The following is a 27,865-nucleotide window of genomic DNA, read 5'->3' as shown; positions in this document are numbered from 1 at the left end:
TGTATGCATTTTTTTCAATAACCACTGCGAATAACAGTAACACATATGAAATACCAAGTGGGATTGCTTAAGCATCCAGAGAGAGCGAGAGAGGGATCATGTGGAAGAGAAACCGTAGGTGTGAGAGCCAATAGACAGCTAGGGAAATGCGAAAATTATTCTCGCCTGTTTGCCTACGTTATCTCTATCTTCTTCTAATGTCTCTAATATGTGTTGTGCCGTGTGCAGTATGAAATAAAGACTACCTGCGTTGAGCATCACTGAAGTTCATTTTAAATCGGTATTTTTCACGTAGTGGTACACCTCAGCGCGGTAAAGTGAAAATTTCTCTACATAAAATTGGTTTTCTATTATTTTCTTGCTGTTTTTTTTCCAATTTCCCCATCTATGCTTTAAACTAAAAAATACTTGCTTATATCGCATACTTTATAACAATTGAAAAAAAAAATTAAAATAAAGATTTAAGGAATAAAAATTAAAAAAAAAATAAGAAACTTGAAATTACATTGTAAAGTGCATACAAAAAAAAATATTATAGAAATTGCAAATTAAAAAGCCAAAATAAATACCACTTCCCAGCCAGCATTAAACAATTTCGAAAGCAAGCCGAAAAAACAAAAACATTTTTATTTTGGAATTTAAATTAAACAAGAAAATATCCTTTCCATTCCTCATCCAATCTCAATAGATTTAAAACAAAAAACCAACAAACATGCCTTTCGTTCCCGTTGAAACACCCAAATGCCCCAAGTGCGGTAAATCCGTATACGCTGCCGAAGAACGCGTTGCCGGAGGATACAAATTCCACAAGACCTGCTTCAAGTGCGGTATGTGTACTTTAATAACTTGTTATTATAAAATAAATAAACAAACAAAGGGCCTTAAACCTTATGACTATAACTAAAACAATGTAGACATATTAATATGGAGAAATAAGCCCTTTGGACAATTCCTATATTTATTTTTATATGATCAAAAGTGAATTGAAACCCTCAACTAATGTTTGAATTACATCTTCCTTCTACACATTTTTCCACCCAAACCCAAAACCTATCCACACCGGAAAAAATCCTGCACACGATTGTCTTCATTCCCACATAGGCATGTGCAACAAAGCCCTCGATTCCACAAACTGCACAGAACACGAGAAGGAATTGTACTGCAAGAACTGCCATGCCCGCAAATATGGACCTAAGGGTTACGGTTTCGGTGGTGGTGCTGGCTGCCTTTCCATGGACACTGGTGCCCATTTGAACAAAGAGTAAGTGTTGCCAATAACAAAAACATACAAGAACAACATTAAAACTGCTTTTGTATTGTCTGTCTTTCTGTGGTAGTTTACAATGACATAAGAAAAAAAAATGTTACACCATTATATTAAAATTCCAAATCCTATATAGATTTTAGATAAATCCCATATACTTCATTATTGCAAAGGATATTTATATCCCCAATTCAGAAGTAGAAATCCCACACATTTGCATACTTACAACCCACATATATACATGAATAACTGCCCACATCTATATATATATATATAAAATATAGGCATGGATACGATAGATACACATATATTTTTCCTGAACTATACTCATTTTATTTCAAAATCTCTTAAATTTGTTGCTGTTGTTGTTTTTTGTTATATTTTGCATACGTATTTGTGTGTGTGCATGTCAGTGGTGCATATACAGTGCATTCTATTAAAAGAAAAGTGAAACGAAATGAAAAAAAAACATCTACCGAAAAACGAAACTCACAGAACAAGAATTCAATTTTTATTAAACAGCTGCAAAGTTGTCAAATTAATATAACATATCTTGTCCAATTTAGGAATGAAGAATTGAATTCATAATTAATTTTTCTGAAAATGTTACAACATTGCCAACGTTTGCTTTGATAGTGTTGCCATATGCAAATCAATTTATAGGTTATTGAAAGAAACAAAAATTACTATAAATGAATACTAAAAAAATATACTGGTACTCCCCACTTTTCCATACAATAGTCTAATTGAATGGTTGAATATTGGATGCATAATAATTAAACTGGACTTGATAATTCCGAATTAATAATAATTTTGAAATTAAAATTTATTAAAATGTGTGTTCAGCAAATTGTAATGAAAGAGGAACTTACATTAAAAAAGTGTAGCCAATTTTTTATGAATTTCTTTTTTTTTTTGCGAAACCCTCCACTATCTACCATTATCGAAATATGTATTTCTAATTTAAAATAATTAATTTGTGTATTGGCCTATCAAAAGAAAGATTTGAGAAATTTATTTAAATTCAACAAACTTTCAAAGGACGAATAATTCTATCATTCTATTCTATTAACATACTTACTCTATAAAAAGAGAGGACGGCTCGGGTTTTTTTTATCACAAATATTAAAATTTGTTGGCTTGAATAAATTTGGAATTAAATTGAATTAAATTACTAGTTGGAGAATTATGATACATTTTTACACAGTGGTTAAACTCCTCTGTAAGGGTAGTGAAATTTCGGAGTATTTCAGCTTTGTAAATTCGTCTTTATAAGCGGCGACCACTGTGGGGCTCGCCAATTGATATCACCTATAGAATGTAGGTCCCATACTTCTGAGATCATTTTCTTCCGATATATGGCATCCCTAAAATTCGTGACCATAAAACGTTTTAATATTATCTCAATATATAAATATATACGTCAACAACGTTTTAACAATGAAAATTCTAAAACAAGAAACGTATGAAATAATCAAGAGAAATCGAAAGTAATTGTAATTTGTTGGACAATTTTAGAAGTAATTACAAGAAAATAGAAGAATATATATACTTGCATATGTAATTTATATGAGGTGATAGTTTTTTGGTGAATTAAAACAAAGGAAAGTTAAGCAAAATAAACACATAAACTACCTATTAAATAAAAAAACTATTAAATAAAAAAAAAAAAACAATTAAATAGAAAAATTACTATAATAGTCTTAAAAAATAGTCTTAAATGAAAACCAAAATTAAATTTGAAGTTTATATGCAAGATTTATGAACAAAAGAGGGAGAGAGTAAATGAGAATTCTAATATAGAAGAGAAATACTTTCTTCAACAAGAGAGAGATATAGCGGAATATCATCGTATGATGTGGGTTGAACTATGTATGTATGTATTTGCTTCTCAATATTTAGAAACTCAGTTTTTTAATTAGCTCACCTTACCAAAGTAATATTTTTTGATCCCTCCGATATATGTATCCCAAGAAAACTTTAAGAAATTCCTTATTCTTACCCTGAAGATCGACTACACAAATACTAGTACATAAAATCTTACTATACTATTCTATCCTATCCTACCTATCGTATTTTATGGCATACACTACTCACACATCTTTTATATATATATATATGTATACATATGTAGATGAATAGAAAGAGAAATAGAGTATAGAAAATTGTTAAATTAACACATACAAATATATTACAAAAAAAAAAGAAACAAACACAACAATACGCATACATGGACAAAAACAAACATATGTACACACAAACATACACATTATCACACCTACACATGAACCTATAACAGCTAAGCAAGTTGTTATGTATGTATATAATTGTGTCACCGTTTATTTTTAATTACATTTTTGCGTTGTTTCTCTCTCGATTTATTCTTAAAAAAAAAAAATCTACCAAAAATGCAGATCAAAAAATCTTTCAAATAAAATTGAAAACATGTACACACTTTTTCATTTTATACAACAACAAAAATATATATTCTATATATGTATAATAACATAAAATAGAAAAAAGAAACAGAAAAAAAAATAATTTGATAATAAGTTTTTTGTAAATTTTATATCAATCTATTCAACTATACTATATATGTATATTATTGTTGCTATTGTTATATTTTATTTCATAACTATTATTATTATTATTTGTTTTGGTTTTAACTCTTTCCTTAATAGAATTAGCCTTAAATGCTGTTATTATATGTTTTTTGTTGTTATTACCATTATTACTTACGTTACATCAGCCGCTGCTATATATGAAAAAAAAAGAAATAATAGCTCCTTTCTACTACATCTTCTTCTATAAATACACTTAAAAAAAAAGAAAACACATACTAAGTTGTTATTTCGTTTCGTATTATCACAGCAACTAAATTACTTACTGGCGAACGAATTCTAGACGCACCCCAATGGAATTCAGGATTCGATCTGTTTGAGTTTCAATGTCATGTTTCCGTTTAGTCCAATTTGTTGTTTACTACTACTAGTGTACCACCTACTCTACTACTACTACTCTGCTCTCTACTGTACTACTACCACCTAGTGCACCTTCTACCAACCGTGTACCGTTCCCTAAATGTATAGACAAACACAACCTAAAAAAAAAAAAAGAACGTATATATTATTCTAAAAACAGTCAGGATCAGATTAGAAAAGTACCTCTTAAAAAAACAACAGAACACCTAAACAATTATTTTTCATTTTATTTTTTCTAAAAAAATATATTTATTATCCTTTTGTTTGTTTTGTCCAAAAGTCTATAAATAAATAATTATTATGTTTTTTTGTATACAAAAAGAAATTTGTTTCACAATCCAACAACTATGTATTCTTTTTTGTTATTATTTTGTAATAATTATTTAATATGTTGCGTCTAATATTTTTTATATATACATAAATAATGAACTTTTTACATACATACATATATATATTTTTGTTATAAAATGAAATTGTCAAATAAAAAAATAGAGATTCTATTCTACAAAAAACACACACACAAAACCAAAATAATTTTGTTGTAAACTATTCAAATTTATTTGCTCCAATGTAAAACAAAGATAAACGGTGAGAAAATATATATACTACTACTACTACTAAACTAAAAATTTAACTAAAACAACTAAAAAGTAATTGAATAAAAAATGGAATCGCATGGCTTAGCCAAAATGTAAAAAAAATAATTAAAAACCATAACATTTCTAAATGTATACATGTAACACTAAAAACATCCACTCAAACATATAAATACATACATATTCATCTACTACTACTTTCTTTTAAATAACACTAAAAATTTTCTTAAAATAAATATGCTAACAATATGCCTGTTCTCGTACTTATAATCCAAAATTATTAATGACCAGCAAGAAGCATCAAAATGCATATATTTATTGTTGTAACTTGCTGGATAATTTTTACTGGCAATGTACGCGAACAGGCCTTTTAACTCTATCTTAACTGTATGTGTATAGCCTACTAAGAGAGCATGGCTTAAAGCTGTGTTTCTCTATGGGGACCTATAGTGAAAATGTAAACAAATCTCTCTCTCTTTCTATTTCTAACACTAATTGTATATTAACTGTAAATATTTTAAACATATCTCTGTTAAAGGCTATGGAACATAGCCTGAACCTATAGAGAGTTCGTCACAACATCTTTCTCTCTCTCTCACTCTTTATGAAAAATTTACTCTTAATAATTCAATTGTTATCTTTATGCGCATCATACGACTTATGTTTCTCTTGTCATCATTCTCGTACATATTATTATAAGCTTTGGCAATATCTAAAAAATTCTACTAATATTGGTAAATACTCTTAAACAAGTATACAATGACTAAAGTCCAATGTAACTGAGATGACAAAATGATTTTTAGACGAAAAAAAACAAACTACAATTGCGGTTATCATTTTGTTTATGTACTCGATGCAACCAATCCAGCTTAGATGATTCTAAACCAAAGGCAATAAATTGAGTCGATATCAAATTTACGAAAACCAAAAAAAGCCAGTGAACATTGGGAATACATTTTGAATGAGGTGCAAAATAAAACCACACAACATTGCTCACTTTTGTCAAATGCCTAAAATCAACATGACCACAAAAGGCCTTTGTATAAGCTAATAGATGATAATCTTGGGAAAATAGAGATTTTAGCAGCACAACTAATTCGAAATGTGATTCGAAATTTGAAATAACGAAATCTTATATTTACACTAATAAAAGTGTAATAGTGGCTGTTACCATATCGTTATCGAAAATTTATATCTATCTAAAGTGGATAGTGAATTGAAAAACCACAGTTTCACGTATGTTTCATGATTATAACGCTTAGGCAATTAGGGATGTGAACTAATTTCTGTAACTAGAAATGTACAGTAGGATTTAGATCTAATCTTGACCTAGAGAGAGAGCTAAATGAGGAGATGTTCGAGGGGCGGGATTTGAAGTAGGATATCTTATTCAAAATGATGGCTTTGGAACATATTAAGAAAACCTTAAATGTTGCATGATCTAAAGTAAAACCAATAGCCGGACTTGGGAGTTAAGCGGTATAAGGAAATTCTGTAGGAAGCCCTGTAACATAAAAAAAATCACGAAAAATTTTCCAATTAAAGTCTTATTTGAGTTTTGAAAAATTTTCAATTAAAAATTTAATTGATTTAACAAATTTTTTAATTAAAATAAAAATTAATCACAAAAATTAATAATATCAATTAATTTTTTAATTGACTTTCAATTCATTTTTTAATTGATACTATCATTGCTATGATTGAAGACATTTCAATTAAAAATTAATTGGATTAATTAATTTCGTGATTGAAGACCAGAAATATTTTTTGGAGAAGTTTTGAAACACTCAGATAAATACTAAGCGACTACTATTTACTGACAATTTTAATGAGGCTCAAACGAAAAACCTTTTGAGAATATCTCGGAGTTGGCCTATAATGTTATATATTATATTGTCGTGGTCAGACTAGACCAAATACCAAAGAACTATAAAGACAATGAGTTATCAAGAATAACATTAAGATAACTGGTGGACCTGGAAGGTTTTAAACTTAAGATTTAACATTAGGATATCATTGCATGGGGTAAAGATAAAAATTGGGTATCTAATAGGTATTGTTTTACTAGCGGGGATTTATAATGGGGAACATGTTTAATTGCCTCAACGTGAGTTAGGTTGCTTACATCCGCAGAAAACAATTTGCATCAAAATTTAAAGACAATTGCCTAGTTTTGTATGTTGGGATTTCAACGAATTCATAGCCAGTCTTCTGATTTGTGATATTTTGATACGTATGGTGGCGTATACGCTATCTGAATAATATCAAGATCAATTATATGCAGCGGTGTACTCTGTATCGGATTGTTTTTTTTTAATTTGATAGCAACCTTGTAAAATTCAGTAGATCTACTGCAAGGATTATCATGGCCCCATGGCCTTGGCCTAATTCAGTATTGTTATACTCCACTGATAAAATATTATGGATCAAACATATGCGTGAACATTATATCTTACGATAATGCAAACAATTATAAACAAACAAAGCAAACAAATTGAAACCAGATTATCCAGGTTATCATCAAAATTTTTTAAAAAGAATTTTAGATCTATTTGAAAAATTTATCAATTAAATTAAATTAATTGTTTAATTGGATCATTTAGAGGAAAAAAATATTCAATTGCTACAAGAACCTAACTGAACACAACCACAGAGAAAAATGTACACCAAAGTATAATGGCTCCTGATTTCCCAATATGATGGTCTACAAGGTATATTATTGTTAAGATTTTCTAAATATTGTTTCAAATCTCGTGCTCTTTAAGAGTCGATAGCGATATTTCTAAATGCTGCATATAAATTAACGATTTTCTTCTTAAGAATATGGTTGCGTATACGCTATATCAATTATATTAATATTGGTTATACGCCACAACGCACTGTGCACCGGATTAGAATTTCATTTAATTAAACTTAACTTATGGTATGCTAGTGTATTCAAAACATCAGATATCACTTCTGATATCTGCTATAACGGGTCGCTGCCTGATAGTAAAGTTTGTAAAAACTATTGGATTAAAGGGAGTGAGGAAAAGGAATCAAATAAATACATCTTGAGTGAGTGTCCATCATTTTGTGGAGGATCATATAACTTTAGATTACTGGCAAATTTTAACTTAAGAAATCTGATAATGGTTTTGGAAAAATCAGGTAGGTTCAACAGAAAAAACATAATCGGTTGACTTCAACGTCAAAAACTGGAAGTGCGTGTATGTAATAGGTATTTTTGGTTAATTAGACTGAATAGTCTAATTGAGCCTAAAATAAATCGGGCTGCCACTTTAACCTAATATAACAAATAGCAAGATAGCGATTTGTTTTCTTTTATTGGGAGACCAAATATTAAGTAAATCATTTTTATCCGAAAATTTTAACATTTATTTTGCATCAGATAACATTCGAACAAATTAAAATTTTACCCTGACAATATTAATTTCTTTTCTGGAAAACGAAAATTTTCCAGCTAAAATTTCTTTTTTTTAAGTTGTATTTTTTAGTCATCGTTTTGATTTCTACTTAAACTTGACTAAACTACAAGAGTAGCTTAACCAACAAAGGAAAAGTACACCCAAAGAAATTTGTTAGTAGGGACAGCAGAAAAGTCTGCTAAAACAGCAGAAAGAAAAGCTGAAAAAGGGACTGCAGTCACTGTTTGCTAAAACAGCAAACATTTCCTGCTATTTTTTAAGCTCGATTACACTAAAACATGTTTTATTCTGGCTAAAAAATTCAACTTAGGAGCTATCCTAACATAATTAAAACAATATTTTTTGAATATCTATAGTATATGACCAAAAATTTGAATATTTATCGGATTGAGGCCAACAGCAAACAAAATGTTTGCTGATCGTATTTAGGAGCTTGTAAGTGTATTACTGTGCAAAAATATACTAAAAACTACTTTTGGTTCTTAAATATGCTTTGGGGGAAAATTTATAACCTAAACATTTTATAAATTGTTGTTCATTAGGCCCTGAAGTGCAAAAATATAACAGCAAACATTGACTGCTGTTTTTAGCAGACTTTTTTCTATGAGTGTAGGTCTGTCAAATTTATGTGGGAAAAAACCTTCAGACTACAAGATGGTTGTATGGACGGCCGTTTCGGAATTATGATACCTATTACTCATCAACATCCTTTACTTGCAGTTGTTTTTTTTTAGACTAAACAAAGTTCGTTAGAGACAAACGTGTGACATAAACAAAAATTTATTTAAATTTAAAGAAACAAGTTTACCAATAAACGAAAAATTCGTTGGTCTAAAATTACGTGTCGGAGGGCAGAATTACATTTTTGTTTGTGTATATTTACACAAAAAGTCGCCACCAAAAATAGCGAAAATACGAAATTTTATATAATAAGTAAATTTGCTCTTTACGAAAAACGAAAAAAATGCATGGAATACATGAACAATTAATTATTTTTTTTTTTTGTTGAAGCAAGCAGGTTATCTATGTGAATCTATAATCTATTGAGAAATAATCTTCTACCAAATACAATTCAATTTTATTCCCATTAATATCAAGAATAATACTGAAGAGGTAATTTTAAGGCAAAATTGTCTTTTATTTTTAAAAGCCGGCACAGCCCTATATAAAAATACAGAAATTGTATTTGAAACACTTTAAAGTTAGACGTTGTTTTAAATGGATAATTAACAATTCGAGTGTAAGTTGTACTACATAAAAAAATATAAAAATTTGGGAATATTATATTATGTGTAAACCCTGTGAGAAATAATCTATTTTCGCACCATAATTTACTCTTTTATATTAAAAATGCTATAAAAAAAAAACAAATAAAATCAAATAATATAAATATATATAGTATTGCATATATAGCTATTAACTTCGAAAAAAAAACCTTGACCCACATTTTCCACTTACAGCTATTAATAGAACAAAAAACATCAGGCTTTTAAATAATGTTGTTTCAAAAGGCCTTGACCTCATTTCAATACAATGCCAGGTGGCTTCTATAAGCCACTGACACTTGTAATATAATATACGTACGATTATTTTTAAATTAATTTCAAAGATTACGTTTTTTTTTTTTTTTTAATTTCCACAAACATTATTGTTTGAAATATATATTATGTTTTTTTTTCTATAATGTGTACTTATTGTTGGCTTTATTTAAAACAATGACAATATGTAGTAAATATTATAAAAATATTTTTTTAAATACACAAAGTATATTTTAAACATTTTTTTTAAATTTATGATTCATATAGCATATTATCATAAATATTACAGTATTTCTAATAATTTACCAAAAACCCCAAAAATGTAGTATAATAAAAAAAACTAAAATATATCCACATGCTATTTGTCAAAACACGTAATAGTTTATTTACGTTGTGATCTTGCACCCTTATCGCTGTTAATTTGATAAAAAAATAGTGTCGTGCGTAAATTTCAAAACTTATTGTTTTTTTTTTTTTTTTTTTTTGAAAAACATAAACACATAAATTAATTCCAATGTTTTGACAACCAAATCACCTTGTGAAGTTCAATCTTGTGAGAGAGAAAAACAGGCGTATCATATACAAATAATCAAATATTCAAATATTGTTTATACGCGTTTAATTTCTTACCTACGAATTATAAATAAACTTTTTTAATTGAGGAAAACCATCCATAAACAAAAACGTTAAAAAAGGTTGGAATTCAATGTGCGTTGGAATTGAATTCTAATATGGCTCATGTCACGATATTAAATGCCGGTTCAACGGCATATTATATCCACCGTCCAACGATTTATTATATCCACCGTGGTACAATGGTTAACATGCCCGCCTTGAATACAAAGGAACATGGGTTCAATCCCAGTTTCGACCAAATACCACTACTGTGCAGCGGTAGATTATCTTAATAAAAATTTCTTCTATTCAGTCCCATAAAATGTTTAATAACACATCTATACAATATCCATATCCATCAAACCCATGTCGTACCCAGGGTCATTCAAGACGTATTTACTAGGTTAGGTATCGTCTCCCCGTTATTTCAGGCTAACTTAGACTAATCAGTTCATTGTGATACCACAAGTGATGAACCTCTCCCTTATCAATAAGTGCTGCCCCATTCTGCGTCTGCCTCAATGACAATTAATCTCCTTTTTATAGCCCAGTCCGTACGGCGTTTAACATTGCGGCTTTGGAACACTCAGAAATGTCGCCAGCATTACCGAGGGGGATAATCCATCGCTGAAAAGTTTTTTAGTGTTTTGGTCGAAGCAGGGATTGAACCTACGTCCCTTTGTATGCAAGCCGGGCATGCTAACCATTGCACAACGGTAGCTTCCAGATGATTGTACCATAGATCGTACAACAAATCGTTCAATAACATTGTCTTTCGAGCAGAGAATTTTAGCCGCCGCCGACTAGTTTTTACCAGTAGAAGCCGTCGCCGAATTTGTCGACTCATCTCAACTCAAAGTTAGCCGCCAATTAATCAAAAATATTGATTTGAATCAGAAAAAATTATTAATAATGGTTGCATTTTTTGTCAAAATGTTTAACTTTCCACCCAAAATCCATCAGCAGAGAATGAAGCCGACCCATTTTTGTCGGCGGCGGCTAACACTAAATTTTTGCCTCCGGCGGCGGCGGCTTGACGGCTAAGCCGATAAAAAATTATCTGTTCGGCGGCGCAAAATTATCTATTATAAAATCAATTTGAAGTTTTCCGAATTGTAATGAGATTAGTTGTACAACCAATCTTACAATCAAATTTACATTTCATTCAAATGTTTTGAGCTAAATTTTTGTAAAACTATTATAGCAACTTGATACTAATTGATTGAAAGTGGAAAGTTTAAAATTTTGGCAAAAACTATAACAAATATTATTAAATTTTTCTGATATAAATCAATATTTTAGATTAATTGGCGGCTAAATTTGAGTCGAGATGAGTCGACATATTCGGCGGCGGCGTCGACTACTAAAAACGGGTCGGCGACGGCTAAAATCGGCGGCGCGACTCGGCGGCTTCATTCTCTGTCCATCAGTTTCAAGTTGCTATAATAATTTTGCAAAAATTTGGCTCAGAACATTTGAATTATGCGCTTTACAGACTATCAGTTATTCCGGACGGAATGTCGGTGTTTGTAACGAATCTTACAGTGTGTCGGATCGATACGACTTGTCGGCGATGACTAAATAATCGGTAAATGTGTTATCGATCCCATAAACATGCAGCAGTATCGATTATGCCTTCGGACTTAACTTATAATGTGCACAATATATGGGATATGTTCGACACGAGCACTGTCGTCCGGAATAACTGATAATCTGTAAAGCGCATTATGTGTAAATGTGATTGTAAGATAAGTTGTACAACTAATCTCATTACCATTCGGATAACATCAAATTGATTTTGTTATGGATAATTGTCCGCCGCCGCCGGAGGCAAAAAATTAGTATTAGCCGTGGCCGACAAAAATGGGTCGGCTTCATTCTCTGCTTTCGAGTCGCGCCGCCGACTCTGCGGCCGCTGCCCATTTCAGTCGACGTCGATTATGTCTACTCCTCTCGAAATCGAATTGAAATTGTACTGAATCATCTGCGAAGTACTTTTTTAAACCATTTTGGTATAGGTCTTTTCGTATTTTTATACCTTAAACCACATAGTGTTCAGGGTATAATAACTTTGATCTGCCAAAAAATGTGCCTACCAGAAATATTGATTTTAGACCGATCGACTCAGAATAACCTCCTGAGTCGATCTAGTGCTTGGTATCCGTTCGTCCACACAGAAAAAAATGTCCGTAGTTAAACTAATGCTAAATTTAACTTATTTTTATTGGAAAAAAATTATTTGTTTGTAGTTAAATTTTATTATTTTTATGGAACAACTTTCCACAACTTAATGAAATCTTACTTTTTTTAAGTATGTCTCAAAAATTTTATGAACTAAAAGTGAGTATAAAGTTCAATGACCGTACACATAAGTTCAATATGAACTAAGGCAAATGAAAATTTTCGTACGATTCCCAAAAATAGTAAGAATGAACTACTGTATGGTTAAAATGGTCATGATTAGGCGCCAATGAATTTCTTCTTTACTTTTAGTTAATTTTTTCTTTTATGAGATGATGTAATTTCGTGAACTGCAGTTAAAAAGTACAACAGGGCATTAAAATTTTCTGGTTTTAACAACGCTTTGTGGAAATCTCAAAATGTGGACTAAACTTTAGTTCAATTTTCGTGCGTGGTAGTTCATTCTTCCTATTAAACAGTTCACTGTTCTTTTCGGTGCATGTATTTGTTGTTGGCAGGATTCCGGTAGCAATTATTAATGGATTTTGATTAAATTCAGTATATGGCGTTTTTCTGAACCAAGGATGAACGCTATTGAATTTGGGAAAAATCGGATCAAATTTAGATATAGCTCCCATATATATGTATCGCCCGATTTCGATAAATGGGGTCATATTGCGTTCATTTACAAACCGATCGGCATCAAATTTGCCACAAAGTAATCTAATTGACCACCCTTTAAGTGTGCAAAATTTCATGGTAATCGGTTCAAATTTAGATATATATGTATCGCCCATATATATGTATCGCCCGATTTTCCCAAATTTGGCCGTAAGTTCCTTATTTATCAACCTATCTTACTCAAAGTTGGCCAAATCTAGTTTTCTATAGTTCTTACCATATGTGCAGAAACTCATCGAAATCGGTTCAGATTTAGCTTTAGCTTCCATATATATGTATTGCCCGATTTTAACAAATTTGGTTATAAATCCATTATTTATCATCCACCGATCTTACTCAAATTAGGCTTACTCTAATTTTCTGTAGTACTGACTAAATGTGCAAAAGGGAGCCACCGTGGTCAAGAGACGTAAAATAATTACTTTGATCTTTCCATTCTACCAAAATATTAGCAATACCACAGACTTTAGTCGTTCAAAAATGAATTTTCTGTTTGAATTGAGGGAAATATTCCAATTGTCTATAAGTATAAACTGATTTGGACTCGTGCTCATACAATAATTTATGGAAAGGCTGAAAAAGCTACCAAATGTGTCACGGAAGTACCATGGTACTTTTCATACTCAAATAGTATCAAAAAGTGTAAAAAATTTTAAACTTATGAAATCAGATCTCGAACCAAATTTAGCCGACAGTTAATCAAAAATATTTATTTAAATTAGAAAAAATTATTTAAATTTTTTTTATTTTCTGCGAAAATTTTTAACCCTACACCCACGGTCATTCAATATCGATTTGCTATAATAATTTAGGAAAATTTTATGAGAGATATTCTATATCAGTTTAGCCGCCGCCGACAAAAAGTGGGTCGGCAGCAACAAATGTTTATCTGAATTGCCATAACTTACGACCCATAAAATATTTTCTTTTAAGTATATAAACCTCAAAGAACTGAGATTTATTCTAATTATAGCAAATGTAATTCATATAGTTATTGTGAATGTACCACAGATGTTTAAAATTTACTATTATGATAGACAGAGATTTTTTTGTTTACTTTTCCTGACAAATTAAAAATGGCTAAGCATTAAAATTACATTCATTTTTTTTTACTTTACAGAGATGAGATTCGTAATGGAGCCCGTTTGGAACCCAAAAAAATTGCCAAGGCCCCCGAAGGCGAAGGCTGCCCACGTTGTGGCGGTTATGTTTATGCTGCTGAACAAATGTTAGCCCGTGGCAGGGTAAGACTTTGTTATTATTTGTTTTTATTATTTCGAGTATTTTTTATAGTTACAAACTTGTATCTACAATAATGCTTGATGCTTAAAATAATGATAGGGCTATCATCGGAGATGTTTTAAATGTTTACTTTGTAATCGTACATTGGATTCAACAATGCACTGTGATGGCCCCGATAGGGAAATCTATTGCAGAGGTATTTAAATGATGATAAATATTCACATTCACTTCCTTCATGGCCATTAGATTTTTGTTTAATGTGAAATTGTGTCAACTATGTTAATAAAATCTATTTAAATGTTATTCTTCTTGAAAAAAAAACATTCACAATAGATAATTCGAAGGCAGGCTAAAACTCAAACTCAATATCCTTTTCTGTGTATTGAATTGATTGAATAGTACAATATCAACACACAAAAATAATCTCCAAAAAAGGCGATTAATACAAACTTTACTCTTTCAATCACAATATCAGACTATTGTGAATTATAAACGTCATTTTAATTCAATTAGACCAGGATTGTGAAAACTACAATTTGTATAAAAATATGTTTTGTTACTTTATGTTAAAGTTTTTTTTTTGATCCTATATTGAAACTGTGTCCTAAATCCCTAAAACTTCTCCTAACAGATTTTATGTTTTGTATTTATGTTATTGTAGGTATTTGATCTATGTTTTTTATTTGTTATGTTTTGTAATTCATAGATGTGGCATAAGGAATGCTTCAAATGTGGTAACTGTTCCAAGGGTTTAGATTCCATTCTTTGCTGTGAAGCTCCCGACAGGAATATCTATTGCAAAGGTAAGTTATCTGCGTTCTATGTTGTGTGTGTTTTCGTAAAACACTTATGAGCTTTACAGACTATCAGTTATTCCGGACGACAGTCCGGACGACAGTGTCGAACATATCCCATATATTGTGCACATTATAAGTTAAGTAAGTCCGAAGGCATAATCGATACTGCTGCATGTTTATGGGATCGATAACACATTTACCGATTATTTAGTCATCGCTGACAAGTCGTATCGATCCGACACACTGTAAGATTCTTTACAAACACCGACATTCCGTCCGGAATAACTCATAGTCTGTAAAGCGCATTAGAGTTTCCAATAAATACACATAGAAAGGCATATATTGGGAAACCATAAAAACCATTGTGACATAAATTGAGCACTTTCGTTATTACATTTTCTTGATATCACAAATTTTTGTGTTAAAAAATTAATTCCACCATTTAATTGAAATAATTTCTCTTTTAATTGGATATTTATTTGTTTGCTGTAATAACTGAAATAATTTCAATTTACAGATGTATTTATTTTTGTTTTGTGATCTACCATTTTTTTTTTTGTAAAATATAACAATGCTCACTATGCTATAGGGTTGTTTTATTCCCCACTCATATGCCTTTGTATATTTAATTATTGTTATATTTACATTTATCATTTTTTGTGTCTGTTCGTTTATATGTGTTTTTTATATGTTTTTAATCGTAATTTAAATAGCCTGTTATGCCAAGAAATTCGGTCCAAAAGGTTATGGTTATGGACAAGGTGGTGGTGCTCTTCAGTCTGATTGCTATGCCAATGGGTAAGTATTCACAATAGTGTATATGAATTTCAAAATAAAAGTTTCAAAAAGTATTTTAAGTGGCATAGGGCTATTTTCTTGTTACTGGACCCAAGGGTATCTAGAGAAGGGTATCTAGAGAATTGTTACACTAGCGTTTTACCCAGTATATCTCATTATTGCAAAATCTAGGCAGTATTTTCAATTCACGATAGCTTTTTATTGTGAGTAATTGTTAAATTAAAAGTTGTAAAGTGTCATACATAATCGCATCAGTAATTATATGTTCCCGTTTGAGAACTTTATTTATTAAAAATGGTAGATTGATTTCTGTGATTGTTTTTAAACAGCTGATGCTAGCGTTGAATATTTTAGAACATGATGGGGATAAAAGACTACTATGTTTTATTTTAGTTCACCGCGGATTTCAGTACTGTCTTTAGGACATTTTCCCGATAATTTTCGGCACTTATTTTGACTCCATGTTTGATGAATTCGAGCTGGGAGCGACCATCGGCCATTACTGTGGCCCACACATTAACCATCGGCGGCGCTTGAGTTCTGGTGGCCAATTGAAAGTGTAAAGTTTCAGTTGACCTCTTAGCAGTTAACCCGATCATATGTTCATTCACAAACACTCTGCTCGAATTTAGAATGGCTTCTCAACGGAGAAAATAAAAAAACTGGTCACTTTCGTGCAAGCGAAACAACTCCTTTGCTCCTTCCAGACTAACTTTGTTTTTTTTTTTTTGTTTGTGTTTGTTTTGCATCGGTGAACTCTATTCTCACGATGTGTTCAGCTCACGAGCAAATTTTCTACTACTGTGGCGGGCATTAAATCTGGACTTCACTTTCGGATCATCTCTGGGGTTGTTGCCCCTTAATTTCTATTACGAATACCTTTTTTAATGCAACCTTTAAAAAAAACGGCAACTAAACTCAGCAATAAATATTTCTCGGAATATATCATTTTCGTACGGTGCGATTTTAATAAACTATCATTGCTATTCGCTTATCGGTAGATTGTCAGCATAAGGTTAAAGTGTGTAATATAATGCGTTCGGCATTAATTGAGTGTTTTTGTCGAAAAAAAAAAAAAACAAATATAGTACCTACCTTAAAATAGTAACCAAAAGGGTAAAAAATTTTGATTTTTCTTGGAATGGTTAAAATAATAATGAGACGGTATCAAGTACTAATACCAGATGATTCTGTTATGCCACCTGGTTAATAGATCATAATGGACAACGATGTTACGATAGTCGAAGACTTACAGCTAATTTCTCATATCCGAAACGAATGCTTTCGTTTGACTAGGAAGCATAGACCAAGGAAGGTATAGACATCTCAAGTTAATTCACAACGCTGTAGTTTAAGCGCACACCGTAGATGGCTCTTTTTCGTCTGCAATTGAGTGATTTTTTAATTTGGCTTTAATTTGTTTTCTTTCATTTGTTCATTTGATGAAACACTAAATATTGGAAAAACATGTAAAATTCTATACATCCACACAATTTTGGAATGCAAATTGACTGATTTGTACGGTAATCCTCGTTTTCCAAAAAGAAATTGAGTCACTTGACTGCGCGATTAAGTGGAATGACTGTGCACTGCGAATAAACAAAACCATGGTGAATTATCAAAGTATGTCTCTATATTTTCTTGGCCTATGTTAGGAAGCATCGACCAATTAAGGTATAGACATCTCAAGTGAATTCACCATGGTTTTGTTTATTTGCAGTGCGCAGTCATTCCACTCAATTGCGCAGTCAAGTGACTCAAATACTTTTTGGAAAACGAGAATAACCGTACAAATCAGTCAATTTGCATTACAAAAAAGGTGTGGATGGATAGAATTTTATAAGCTTTTAAAATATATGGTGTTTCATCAAAAGAACAAAGGAAATAAAACAAATTAAAGCCAAATTAAAAAATCACTCAATTGCAGGCGAAAAGAGCCATCTACGGTGTGCAGACAAACTACAGCGCTGTGAATTCACTTGCGATGTCTTATATTTAATTGGTCTATGTTAGGAAGCCCAAAACAGCTAATTTTCTAAAGTGTTTTTGGCATTTCAGTCGAAGGAAAGTGTTCGTTTCGGTTATGAGAAATTGGCTGTTATTAACGAGAATTTTTTTTATGGGAATCGTCGAAATATGCGACGACTAGCGGCTTGGCGTTTATTATACTTACTCTTTAGAGCATACACCATACACAATTTTAAAACTCAACAATAGGCATTGTTTGGGCCTGACCACTTAAGAATTGGCTTATATTCTAATATTTCAACAAATAATATAAAATAGCACATTTTTGCTATTATATTTATTTGATAGTCATGGGAAAATGTTTCGCCTACCGTTATGGTTGTGTGCCCCCACTGTTTATGTTTATCAAAGAGAGTTGCCAACTCCTATTGAATGTAAATAAATGTAACATTTCCGTTATACAAAGTGTATCTGTATTTTGTGTTTCTATGTGCGTCTATATCAAATCGTAAAATCATCAATCACTCATATGCATTTGCTGCTATTTTGTATAATGTAAATGAATGATCTAAATTAATTAATTCTTTAAGGGTGTTATGCACAAAGGTTTGGTACGAGAGGTTATGGCCACATAGGTATGTCATCACTGGGTCTAATGTCCGATATTAAAGATATCGAATGGCAAAGGTATTTACTTTCTATACGTTTGTCCGTATGTCTCACAATTTGTCTCTATATCTATCCATATTTTGTATAATTTGCGAATTTCTCATACAAATACTACATATAAATAGACTACCATTTATACGTCCTTGTTGTGGTCATTTAGTCTGGTCCTCTCCTCCTCCTCCTCCACCACCTAGAGATGGAGAGAGAATGTGTGTTTTTTTCTCATTCGTGATCATAATGTAGTGAATAAAAAAAAGAGACTTTTCATGTTTTCCACACATTTGTTGTGAAAAATCCAAGAATGTGTTGTGCAACATCTATACGTATATGAGGAGATACATACCACCAAGTATCTATCCATATATAACTTAACGTAATATCATTTGCATATATAAATATAACGCGATATATATCTATGCATACAGTATGACTAGAAATATATTTTTAGAAGAAATGTCTTGTTTTTTTGTTTCTTCTTTTTTTGATTGAAAAAGATTTTCCCAAGCAGACATGTATAAAAATGATCGAATAAAGAGAAGAAAACCATTGGTAAATTATCGACACTTGGTTATTATAAACAAAAAAAAATGAAAACTATTGCTTATGTAGATTTTATTATACTTTCCAACGAAATTAGATGTTTAATGCTTTTTTTGTGGTAATGATTTTTACCAGAAATCCAATTTTTCATCACCTCCAAATAAAACTTATTTCTTGTTAGGTATACAAAAATCTTTTGAGGAAAAAATATACACATAAAACATGCCTATAGATATATTTTGAGTACCTTTTTCGTTACTTCAATCCAATAAATCGATTTAATTAGAAGAATATAACATACACACAAAAAATAATTCATTTATTTTATGAATAGTGTTCCCATAAATTTTCCAAACACGGAATTCATAAATTGTATGAAAAAAGTTCATAAATTAAAAAATACATATTTTCATTGACTACGAATGTATACATAATATTAATGAAATTTGTAATATTATAAATGAAGTATACATAATTTTCGAAATTGAAAAATATGCATTTTTACATAATATATATTAAAAATGTCATGCATTAAATATAGCTCTTCTTATCTTTTTTTTCGATTTTCCCCTAATTCTTAATTGGTCAAAATGTACGAACCCATTTATTAAAAACCGCATTAAAGTCCTGCGAGTAAAAAACATTTTATATTTTTTATTACTTATAAATATGAGCAGCAATGCTTCCAGTTAATTTATAAAATTGTTTTATTTCGTCAACCTTTTTCAACAATAAATAATCTTCGAATCGCTACGGCGACTCAAACTGAACTGAAAAAACCAAACACAGCTAAGCCACGTGTTGCCTTCAAAGACGTTATGTTTGGTTTTTGTCTTGTATTGTATGCTTGTATTGTATACATATGAGAGTAACTCTATGTTGTGGCTCTCTCCTGCTAAGAGAAAACCAATAATTTTATGGAAGAATTCATGCGCATTATTACAAATTGCTTAATTTTATAACTAGTATTTACGAATAAAAAAATACATCTATTTCATGAAAGAGTTCAAATTCAAATTCATAGCTTATTTTTTTGTGTGTAGGTTTCGATTTGTCTCTAAAATTTTTAATTTACTTTAAAAGAATTTTTTTACCGACAAAAGAAAACTTTGCTTGTCTAAAATTTCGTTCCTCAGAAAAGAAATCTCTTCTTCCAGTGTACTCATCAGTTTGAAGAAAGGTAAACTGCTGATACCTTGATGGTACAATAAATTTCAAATCAAACAAAAAAAATCGAATAAAATCTTTCAAAATCCACTATTCAACTGTGGCTTTATTACCAAAATTTTGCTTTTTGCAGCTCTGAAGTCTATATATTCTTTGTAAAGGCCGGTATAAGTAAAATAGCCATTTATTCATGGTTACTTTTCTTTAATAATTCATTCTAAAGAAAATATACCTTTCTAATTGTTGCATTGGATCATTCCCTATCAAGTTGTACTAAATTTTGCTTTAAAAAGTTATACTTTTACAGATTTAGTTTCGATTTTAGTGACTGAACTCGAATATTAATACCCACCTTAAACTTAAAACAGCTGTCACATCCGCAAATGTATGAAATCTCATTTATTTCTTATATGAACACTTGAGATTTGTGAAGAGATTTTAGTAGTATATCCAAATAAGATCACCTCCTTCAGTATCAATTAAAAATATTATCCAATGTTAGCCTTTTAAGGCCAGTACTATGTTCAGTTTTCGCGCTGAAATTTTTTCGCGGTTACTTTACTACATTTCAATATAAAGCAGATAAATGAACTCAATTGATGCGCAGTTTCTTGTTCCTCTAGATTTCTGCAAGACTTTACAGGAATATGGTTGTTTTCATTTATAATTTTAATTATTTCAGGAAAAGTAATCACGAAAATTAAGTGATTTCAACTCGAAAACCGAACATAGTATTCACCATGGTACAATAATTCCCAGGTAGTTGCAGTATAACAAAAAAAAAAACAAAAACAACAGAATTCAAGTACATCCAAATGTCAGTTTTTTTTTATAATTTTAATGTTAGTAAAAAAAAGATATTAAATATTTTCAATTTGTTTTGTTTACATTTTAATATTAGTTACCAATAGTAACCTAAGTAACCAATAGTTACCTATGTAACCAGTAGTAACCAGACATGTTTTTGACAATAATAACCTGTGGCATGTAAAACGTAACCAATAGAATCTTCGTAACCAATAGTAACCTATGTAACCAATAGTAACCATTCCTATTTTTGACAATAGTAACCTGTGGAATGTAAAATGTAACCAATAGTAACAAGACATGTTTTTGACAGTTGGATGTACTTAGCATAGACCAAGAAAATATAGAGACATACCTTGATAATTCACCATGGTTTTGTTTATTTTCAGTGCGCAGTCATTCCACTCAATTGCGCAGTCAAGTGACTCAATTTATTTTTGGAAAACGAGAATAACCGTATAAATTAGTCAATTTGCATTACAAAAAAGGTGTGGATGAATAGTATTTTATAAACTTTCACAATATTTGGTGTTTCAACGAAAGAACAAAGGAAAGAAAACGAATTAAAGCCAAATTAAAAAATCACTCAATTGCAGACGAAAAAGATCCATCTACGGTGTGCAGACAAACTACAGCGCTGTGAATTCACTTGAGATGTCTATACCTTCCTTGGTCTATGTACTTAGCTGTGAACAGCTGACTGTGATGTAGTACCTTTAGTAGTTTTATCATGGTATTCACTTTTATTATGAACGTGGTATAAACACACAAAAAAAATTTTTTGATTTCAATCACGAAAATCGCGGATTCAATCATTTTTTTAATTGAAATGTCTTCAATCACGAAAATGATAGTATCAATCACCCATTTTGATTGAAAACCAACACGATTTTCAATTAAAAATTTAATTGACTTTTGTCACGGAATCAATTAATTGTGTGATTGAATCAATTAAAAACGTGATTGATTTTTCACATAAAATTCAATCACAGTTTTAATTGAATCAATTAAAATTGTAATTAATTTCGTGACAAAAATCAATCAACTATTTGATTCATTCAATTAAATAATTAATTGAAATTGGCTATAAATTTCGATCAAGAAATTTATATATTGCGACCCCAAAATCGTATTTAGTTTTATTTGAAATAAAAGAAAATATGTGTTTCTTATAAAACATATTTAATATTTTATTATTTTTTGAATTATGCAATACACAAATAAATTTGGTTCTTGTCATTTGTGTGTTTTGTTCTAACATAACTTACAAATACAATTACTATCAATAACAACTATAGGATGAAAAAGTAAATTATATAAATCATTATCTTCCTTATAATAATAACAATGTTAGCATGTTCCTTCTAATATGTAGATGCGCCTAGATTTCCAATAAATCAGCAGAATAATTCGAATTTAATTTTGTTCAATTAAAAGTTAATTTTGTTAAACATTACTTTCATAGAATATCAAGTTCAATTCTTAGTTCCAAATTGCAAATTTATAATCTTCTTTTGCAGTTGTAGTCTTTTAGATTAAAAAGGTGTATTAAGGAGCTCGGTAATTTAATTTTAGTAACAGTTCCTTTCCAAAATTTCCACACATTGAAATCGTCTATTAAAATTTGAACCAATAAAAGGCAAAAATAATGGGAAAGCAATGTAATATTTGGTATTATATTGATGATACTTTGCAAATTCTGGAAATAGAAAAAATATAAATGGAAAATACATATTTTTATTATTTTCGGATATTTTTCATATTTTTAAATCCAAAAGAAAGAACTTTTTTGCCATTACATAATTCAGCTCATTAGTTTATATATCAGATATACTGCTCTCTATTTGGGTTCAAACTGAAAAAAGCAAGTAAAACAAAAATGCAATTTAATGCCAACGCTACTTCGCAACTTCAAGGTGAATCTTCCAACGAACCCATACCGCTCTTGGTGTTAAGAAGACTAGGAGTGAAAAATATTTATAATTTTAAAAGATCAATACGGTACCCACCTTTTGACTGCAAACATATTCTTATATATTTGATAAAATGATCGAGTTGATGGGATTGATTGGTCAATTTCACGAAATAAAATTGGTCACTAAAAGAAATGAATAAAAAAATATATAAGTTTACTCCGTTTAATGTAAACAAGCTTCAATGGAAAACGGTATTCACATTTCACAATTTCTTGCCTTCAATAAACGTAGACTGTTTTCCATTTTTACAATACCACAAAACACAAACGCAGGTAATTTCAAATGCGTTCTCCCATATATTTTTTCAAACCTTTACCACGTGGCCATTTGTTGTTGCACACTTTATTTATTTCAACCCTTTGCTATGATTTGTTGTTGCGTTCAAAAAATTTATGCCCACATTTTGAATGCAGCAGACAGAATGTCGCCAATCATGTTTTTCAATTTACGCGAAAAACAAAAACCCAACCGTTCGTTATGAGTTACTCTCTCCATCATACATTGTTGAATAAATACCCATTCTCTTGTTCTCTTTTCGCTCTTTCCAATGCTCAAAATTATTCATTTTCAATCACAAAGGTGATTGGATCAATCACATGTGTAATTGGAAACGGAAAAAATTTCAATCACGTTTGTAATTGAAAATTATTTCCGAATTGATTAACAAATTGATTGAATCAATTAATATTTTAATTGGAAACGTAACAAATATCAATCATTTTTTTAATTGGTTTTTATTCGGATTTGATTAAATAATTAATTGAATCAATTAACATATTAATTGAATCCGTTTCCAAATTCAATTAAGTGTTTAATTGAAAAAATTTTGGTGATAATTTTTTGTGTGAACTAGGGCTGTCACTCGGGATAAATCCCGTCCCGAAATCCCGGGATTTTCGGGACGGGATTTATCCCGAATCCCGGGATTTTTTATTTTGAATCCCGGGATTTTTCGGGATCCCGAAAAAATAATACCAATGTGATAAAAATGTGGTTTTTTAAGATTGTTTATTAATAAATTGGAGTCTTCACTCAGTGTAAACGGCCCTTAGATTTCATAACCGACAAATTGAGTTAATAAACATCTTGAGTAAGAATTTATTATACATGAGGTATACTAAAGAGCACAATTTCATCAAAAATCGAAATAAACGAGAAGGACCTTTGAATAATGAGTTCATGTGAAATGGAATTCGTGCCACATAAAATAAAAAGCAATGATAAAAGGTCCGTCGAAAATATGACAAGATCGCGATTATCTGACAAAAATTTGGATGCTGCGATATTTTTACTTAAATCGAAGTACAAAAGGATTATCACAAGTATACGAAAATACGCCTAATCTAACCTAATCCTTAAAATGTTTGCTGAGTAAGATTGCGATAAGAAATGGCTTTTTTCATTTATTTTTTTTTTTCGCTAAGTATGATAGCAATTTAAAATTGCTTTTAAATTTACTCTTATGTTCTTTTGTTGTTAATAAAATTGAATTAATTAAATAAATTGGTTTAATGTACAACAATTTTTTGGCGCTGTAAATTGTAATTAATTAAAATATTTAAAGAATCCCGGAAAAAATCTCGAAAAATCCCGGGATCCCGGGATTCAATATTTTGAAATCCCGAATCCCGGGATTTTTAAAAATCGATCCCGAACGACAGCCCTAGTGTGAACTCAGGCTACACATATAAGGTAGAATCATAAAGCCAGACGATTTCAATTTTTTTATTGTAACAGAATTCTTCCTGTCAACAGTACTCTGTACTCTGCACACATCATAGACCAAGGAAGGTATAGACATCTCAAGTGAATTCACAGCGCTGTAGTTTGTCTGCACACCGTAGAGGGCTCTTTTTCGTCTGTAATTTGGCTTTCTTTTCTGAAAAAAAAACATGTAAAATTCTATACATCCACACCTTTTTTGTAATGCAATTTGACTGATTTGTACGGTAATTCTTGTTTTCCAAAAAGAAATGGAGTCACTTGACTGCGCAATTGAGTGGAACGACTGCGCACTGAAAATAAACAAAACCATGGTTAATAATCAAAGTATGTCTCTATATTTTCTTGGTCTATGCACACATAAGCACACATATTAACAAGGGGAATTTGTGTTGTACCCTGGTATAGATTGAAAATTCTTTAAGACATAACAGTCATTGTGAATTATGAAAATCAGAGAGGAGAAATTATTTCACCACAAATGTTACTGAAGCCGACTTATTGTAATGAGAAGAAAAACATCGACTTTTTCATAAGTTGGAAAAGTAAAATTTTAGGATTATTGAAAATTCGGGTTTTGACATCGGATTTTTTTTTTATCAATTGTCAGGATAAAAAAAAATCTAAATAACGTTCCGCTTACAATTTTAAGTCGATTTTTCGTCAAAAGTCTATCGGCAAAGGAAAAAATTGGAGCCAAATCGATTTTAAAAAAGGGAAAAAATCGATTAAAAGTTCGATTAATCCACTTGGCTCGATGTTTAAAGAAACATTGGTTAAAAGTTCGATTATTCAAGGCTCGATTTCAGTATTTTAAAAAATTGACTCGGACAATTTTTTAGGGCAGAGTTAATATTAGAGGTTCCGATTATTATTGTAACACCAATGTTCAAAAGTTTTTGTCTTATTTTTCTGCTTATGCATTTATATCCCCGTCTTGTATTGTTAATCGTTCAGATAGGATTGTTGTTGTATTCTTCAATCTTGGATGACATTATTAACTGTGTATTAACCTTATGTTCCAGTGACATGGCTCCACGCACCGCTGTCATTGACGTAAGCAAAATTCAAGCTCGTCCAGGAGAAGGTTGCCCCCGTTGTGGAGGTGTAGTATTTGCAGCTGAACAAGTCTTGTCCAAAGGCCGTGAATGGCATAGGAAATGTTTCAAGTGCCGTGACTGTACCAAAACTTTGGACTCAATTATTGCTTGTGATGGTCCCGATAAGGAAGTATATTGCAGAACTTGCTATGGCAAGAAATGGGGACCTCATGGTTATGGATTTGCTTGTGGTTCTGGTTTCCTTCAAACCGATGGTTTAACGTAAGTCTTTGTGAAAAACATTTGAAAACTATAGTGAATATTCGAGAAATAAATGATTTTTTATTACACTATTTAGTGAGGAACAAATTGCTGCTGCTCGTCCATTTGCTCCACCAAGTACTACATCAATTTTGGCTCCCGAAGGAGAGGGTTGCCCCCGTTGTGGTGGTGCTGTATTTGCCGCTGAACAACAACTTTCCAAGGGCCGTATGTGGCACAAGAAATGTTACAATTGTTGTCTATGCCATCGTCCTCTTGATTCGATGTTGGCTTGTGATGCCCCCGACAAGGAGATCTACTGCAAGGCCTGCTATGGCAAGAATTATGGACCAAAAGGTTTCGGTTTTGGTCACACTCCCACTTTGGTTTCCACTGGAGATGGTACATCTACGAATCTCTAGTAAGTGTTTATAAAGGGTATTTACCATATGCTCGATTTCTTTACCAAATTTCTCTACTATAATTGTAGTGCTGATGGCAAACCCCTTTGCGGTGCCCGTTCCTCTGGTGGTTGTCCCCGTTGTGGCTATGCTGTCTTCGCTGCCGAACAAATGATCAGCAAATCACGTATCTGGCACAAACGCTGCTTCCATTGTGCCGATTGCCGCAAATCTCTGGATTCAACCAATTTGAATGATGGTCCCGATGGTGATATCTATTGCAAGGCTTGTTATGGTCGTAACTTTGGTCCCAAAGGTGTAGGTTACGGTCTAGGTGCTGGTACTTTGACTATGGCTTAAAAACATTTCCATTATTTTTTTCAATCGCCTACGAAAACTACCACTACAACGACAAAACCGAATATAAAAAACCAAAACGAAACTTTGTAGATTTAACAAAAATGATGATGAATTCACAAACGAACAAAGAAAACGAAACCCAATTGTAAACAAAACAAACAAAAAACCGCGGAAAACTAAATCTACGCGCACCCAAAACCAAAACTTACATATGAAAGTTACGACCCTTAAACTTACGAACGTTTTTATATATAAGATCATATATATATATGAAAATATTACAATACATATGTATTTTATTTTTATTCTACTTTTTTTTTAAATATTTCTTGTTGAGGAACATTTAGAAACGATTATATCGAATTATTCTATATATATATACATGTATATATATATATATACAAACATTTTTTTATACTTTATATATATAATTTAATTAAAAGAATTTTATATAGAAAAAAACAAAAAAAAATCAAAACAACAACAACAACAACCTGAGAATAACACCATAACCAACAAAATACCAATACAACACAATCCACCAACATTTGGCTACATTTACACTTAATTAAGCTATTAAGTACAACATCTATGGAAGTATGAGGAAGGATATAGACAGACAGACAGACAAACAAACCGTCACTCAGACAACCATTATGTAATGCTTAATACATAACTTTAGTAGAAAATTTCTATCATTACTGCTATTATTTATGTGAAAATATTAATACATAATATAGAAAGAAGATGAAGTGCCATGCATATACTTAGTTTTATATACAAAAATACAATAACAAAAGCAACTTAACAATAAAAAATCAAAAAAAAAACAA

At 30.9% G+C, this 27,865-nt stretch overlaps 1 protein-coding gene across 2 annotated transcripts; it reads left to right on the top strand.

Annotated features, from left to right (window-relative positions):
- Positions 1 to 159: 159 nt before the first annotated feature.
- Positions 160 to 27,865, top strand: Mlp60A (Muscle LIM protein at 60A). 2 transcript variants are annotated; one of them, XM_075311884.1, is made up of 9 exons: positions 160 to 312; positions 689 to 827; positions 1,102 to 1,261; positions 14,405 to 14,528; positions 15,233 to 15,329; positions 16,037 to 16,121; positions 25,996 to 26,292; positions 26,369 to 26,692; positions 26,762 to 27,865. In XM_075311884.1, exons 2-9 carry the CDS (start codon positions 713 to 715, stop codon positions 27,030 to 27,032), a joined length of 1,473 nt encoding a protein of 490 aa, XP_075167999.1. In that variant the 5' UTR covers positions 160 to 312; positions 689 to 712; the 3' UTR covers positions 27,033 to 27,865. The 2 variants fall into 2 exon arrangements, with proteins under 2 accessions (XP_075167999.1, XP_075167998.1); XM_075311883.1 differs by lacking the exons at positions 15,233 to 15,329; positions 16,037 to 16,121 and adding exons at positions 14,626 to 14,722; positions 18,680 to 18,776.

This window comes from Haematobia irritans, chromosome 5, assembly GCF_050003625.1.
Source record: "Haematobia irritans isolate KBUSLIRL chromosome 5, ASM5000362v1, whole genome shotgun sequence".
Lineage (NCBI taxonomy): Eukaryota > Metazoa > Arthropoda > Insecta > Diptera > Muscidae > Haematobia > Haematobia irritans.
The sequence above is the reverse complement of the archived record's forward strand: the minus strand, read 5'-3'. Positions and strand labels throughout refer to the sequence as shown.

Bases quoted from the DNA above. Each gene is read 5' to 3' on its own strand.
- Mlp60A (XM_075311883.1), top strand. From the start codon at position 713: ATGCCTTTCGTTCCCGTTGAAACACCCAAATGCCCCAAGTGCGGTAAA. The intron at 1,262-14,404 runs GTAAGTGTTGCC...TTTACTTTACAG, and splicing joins GGTGCCCATTTGAACAAAGA to AGATGAGATTCGTAATGGAG. The intron at 26,293-26,368 runs GTAAGTCTTTGT...TACACTATTTAG, and splicing joins CTTCAAACCGATGGTTTAAC to TGAGGAACAAATTGCTGCTG.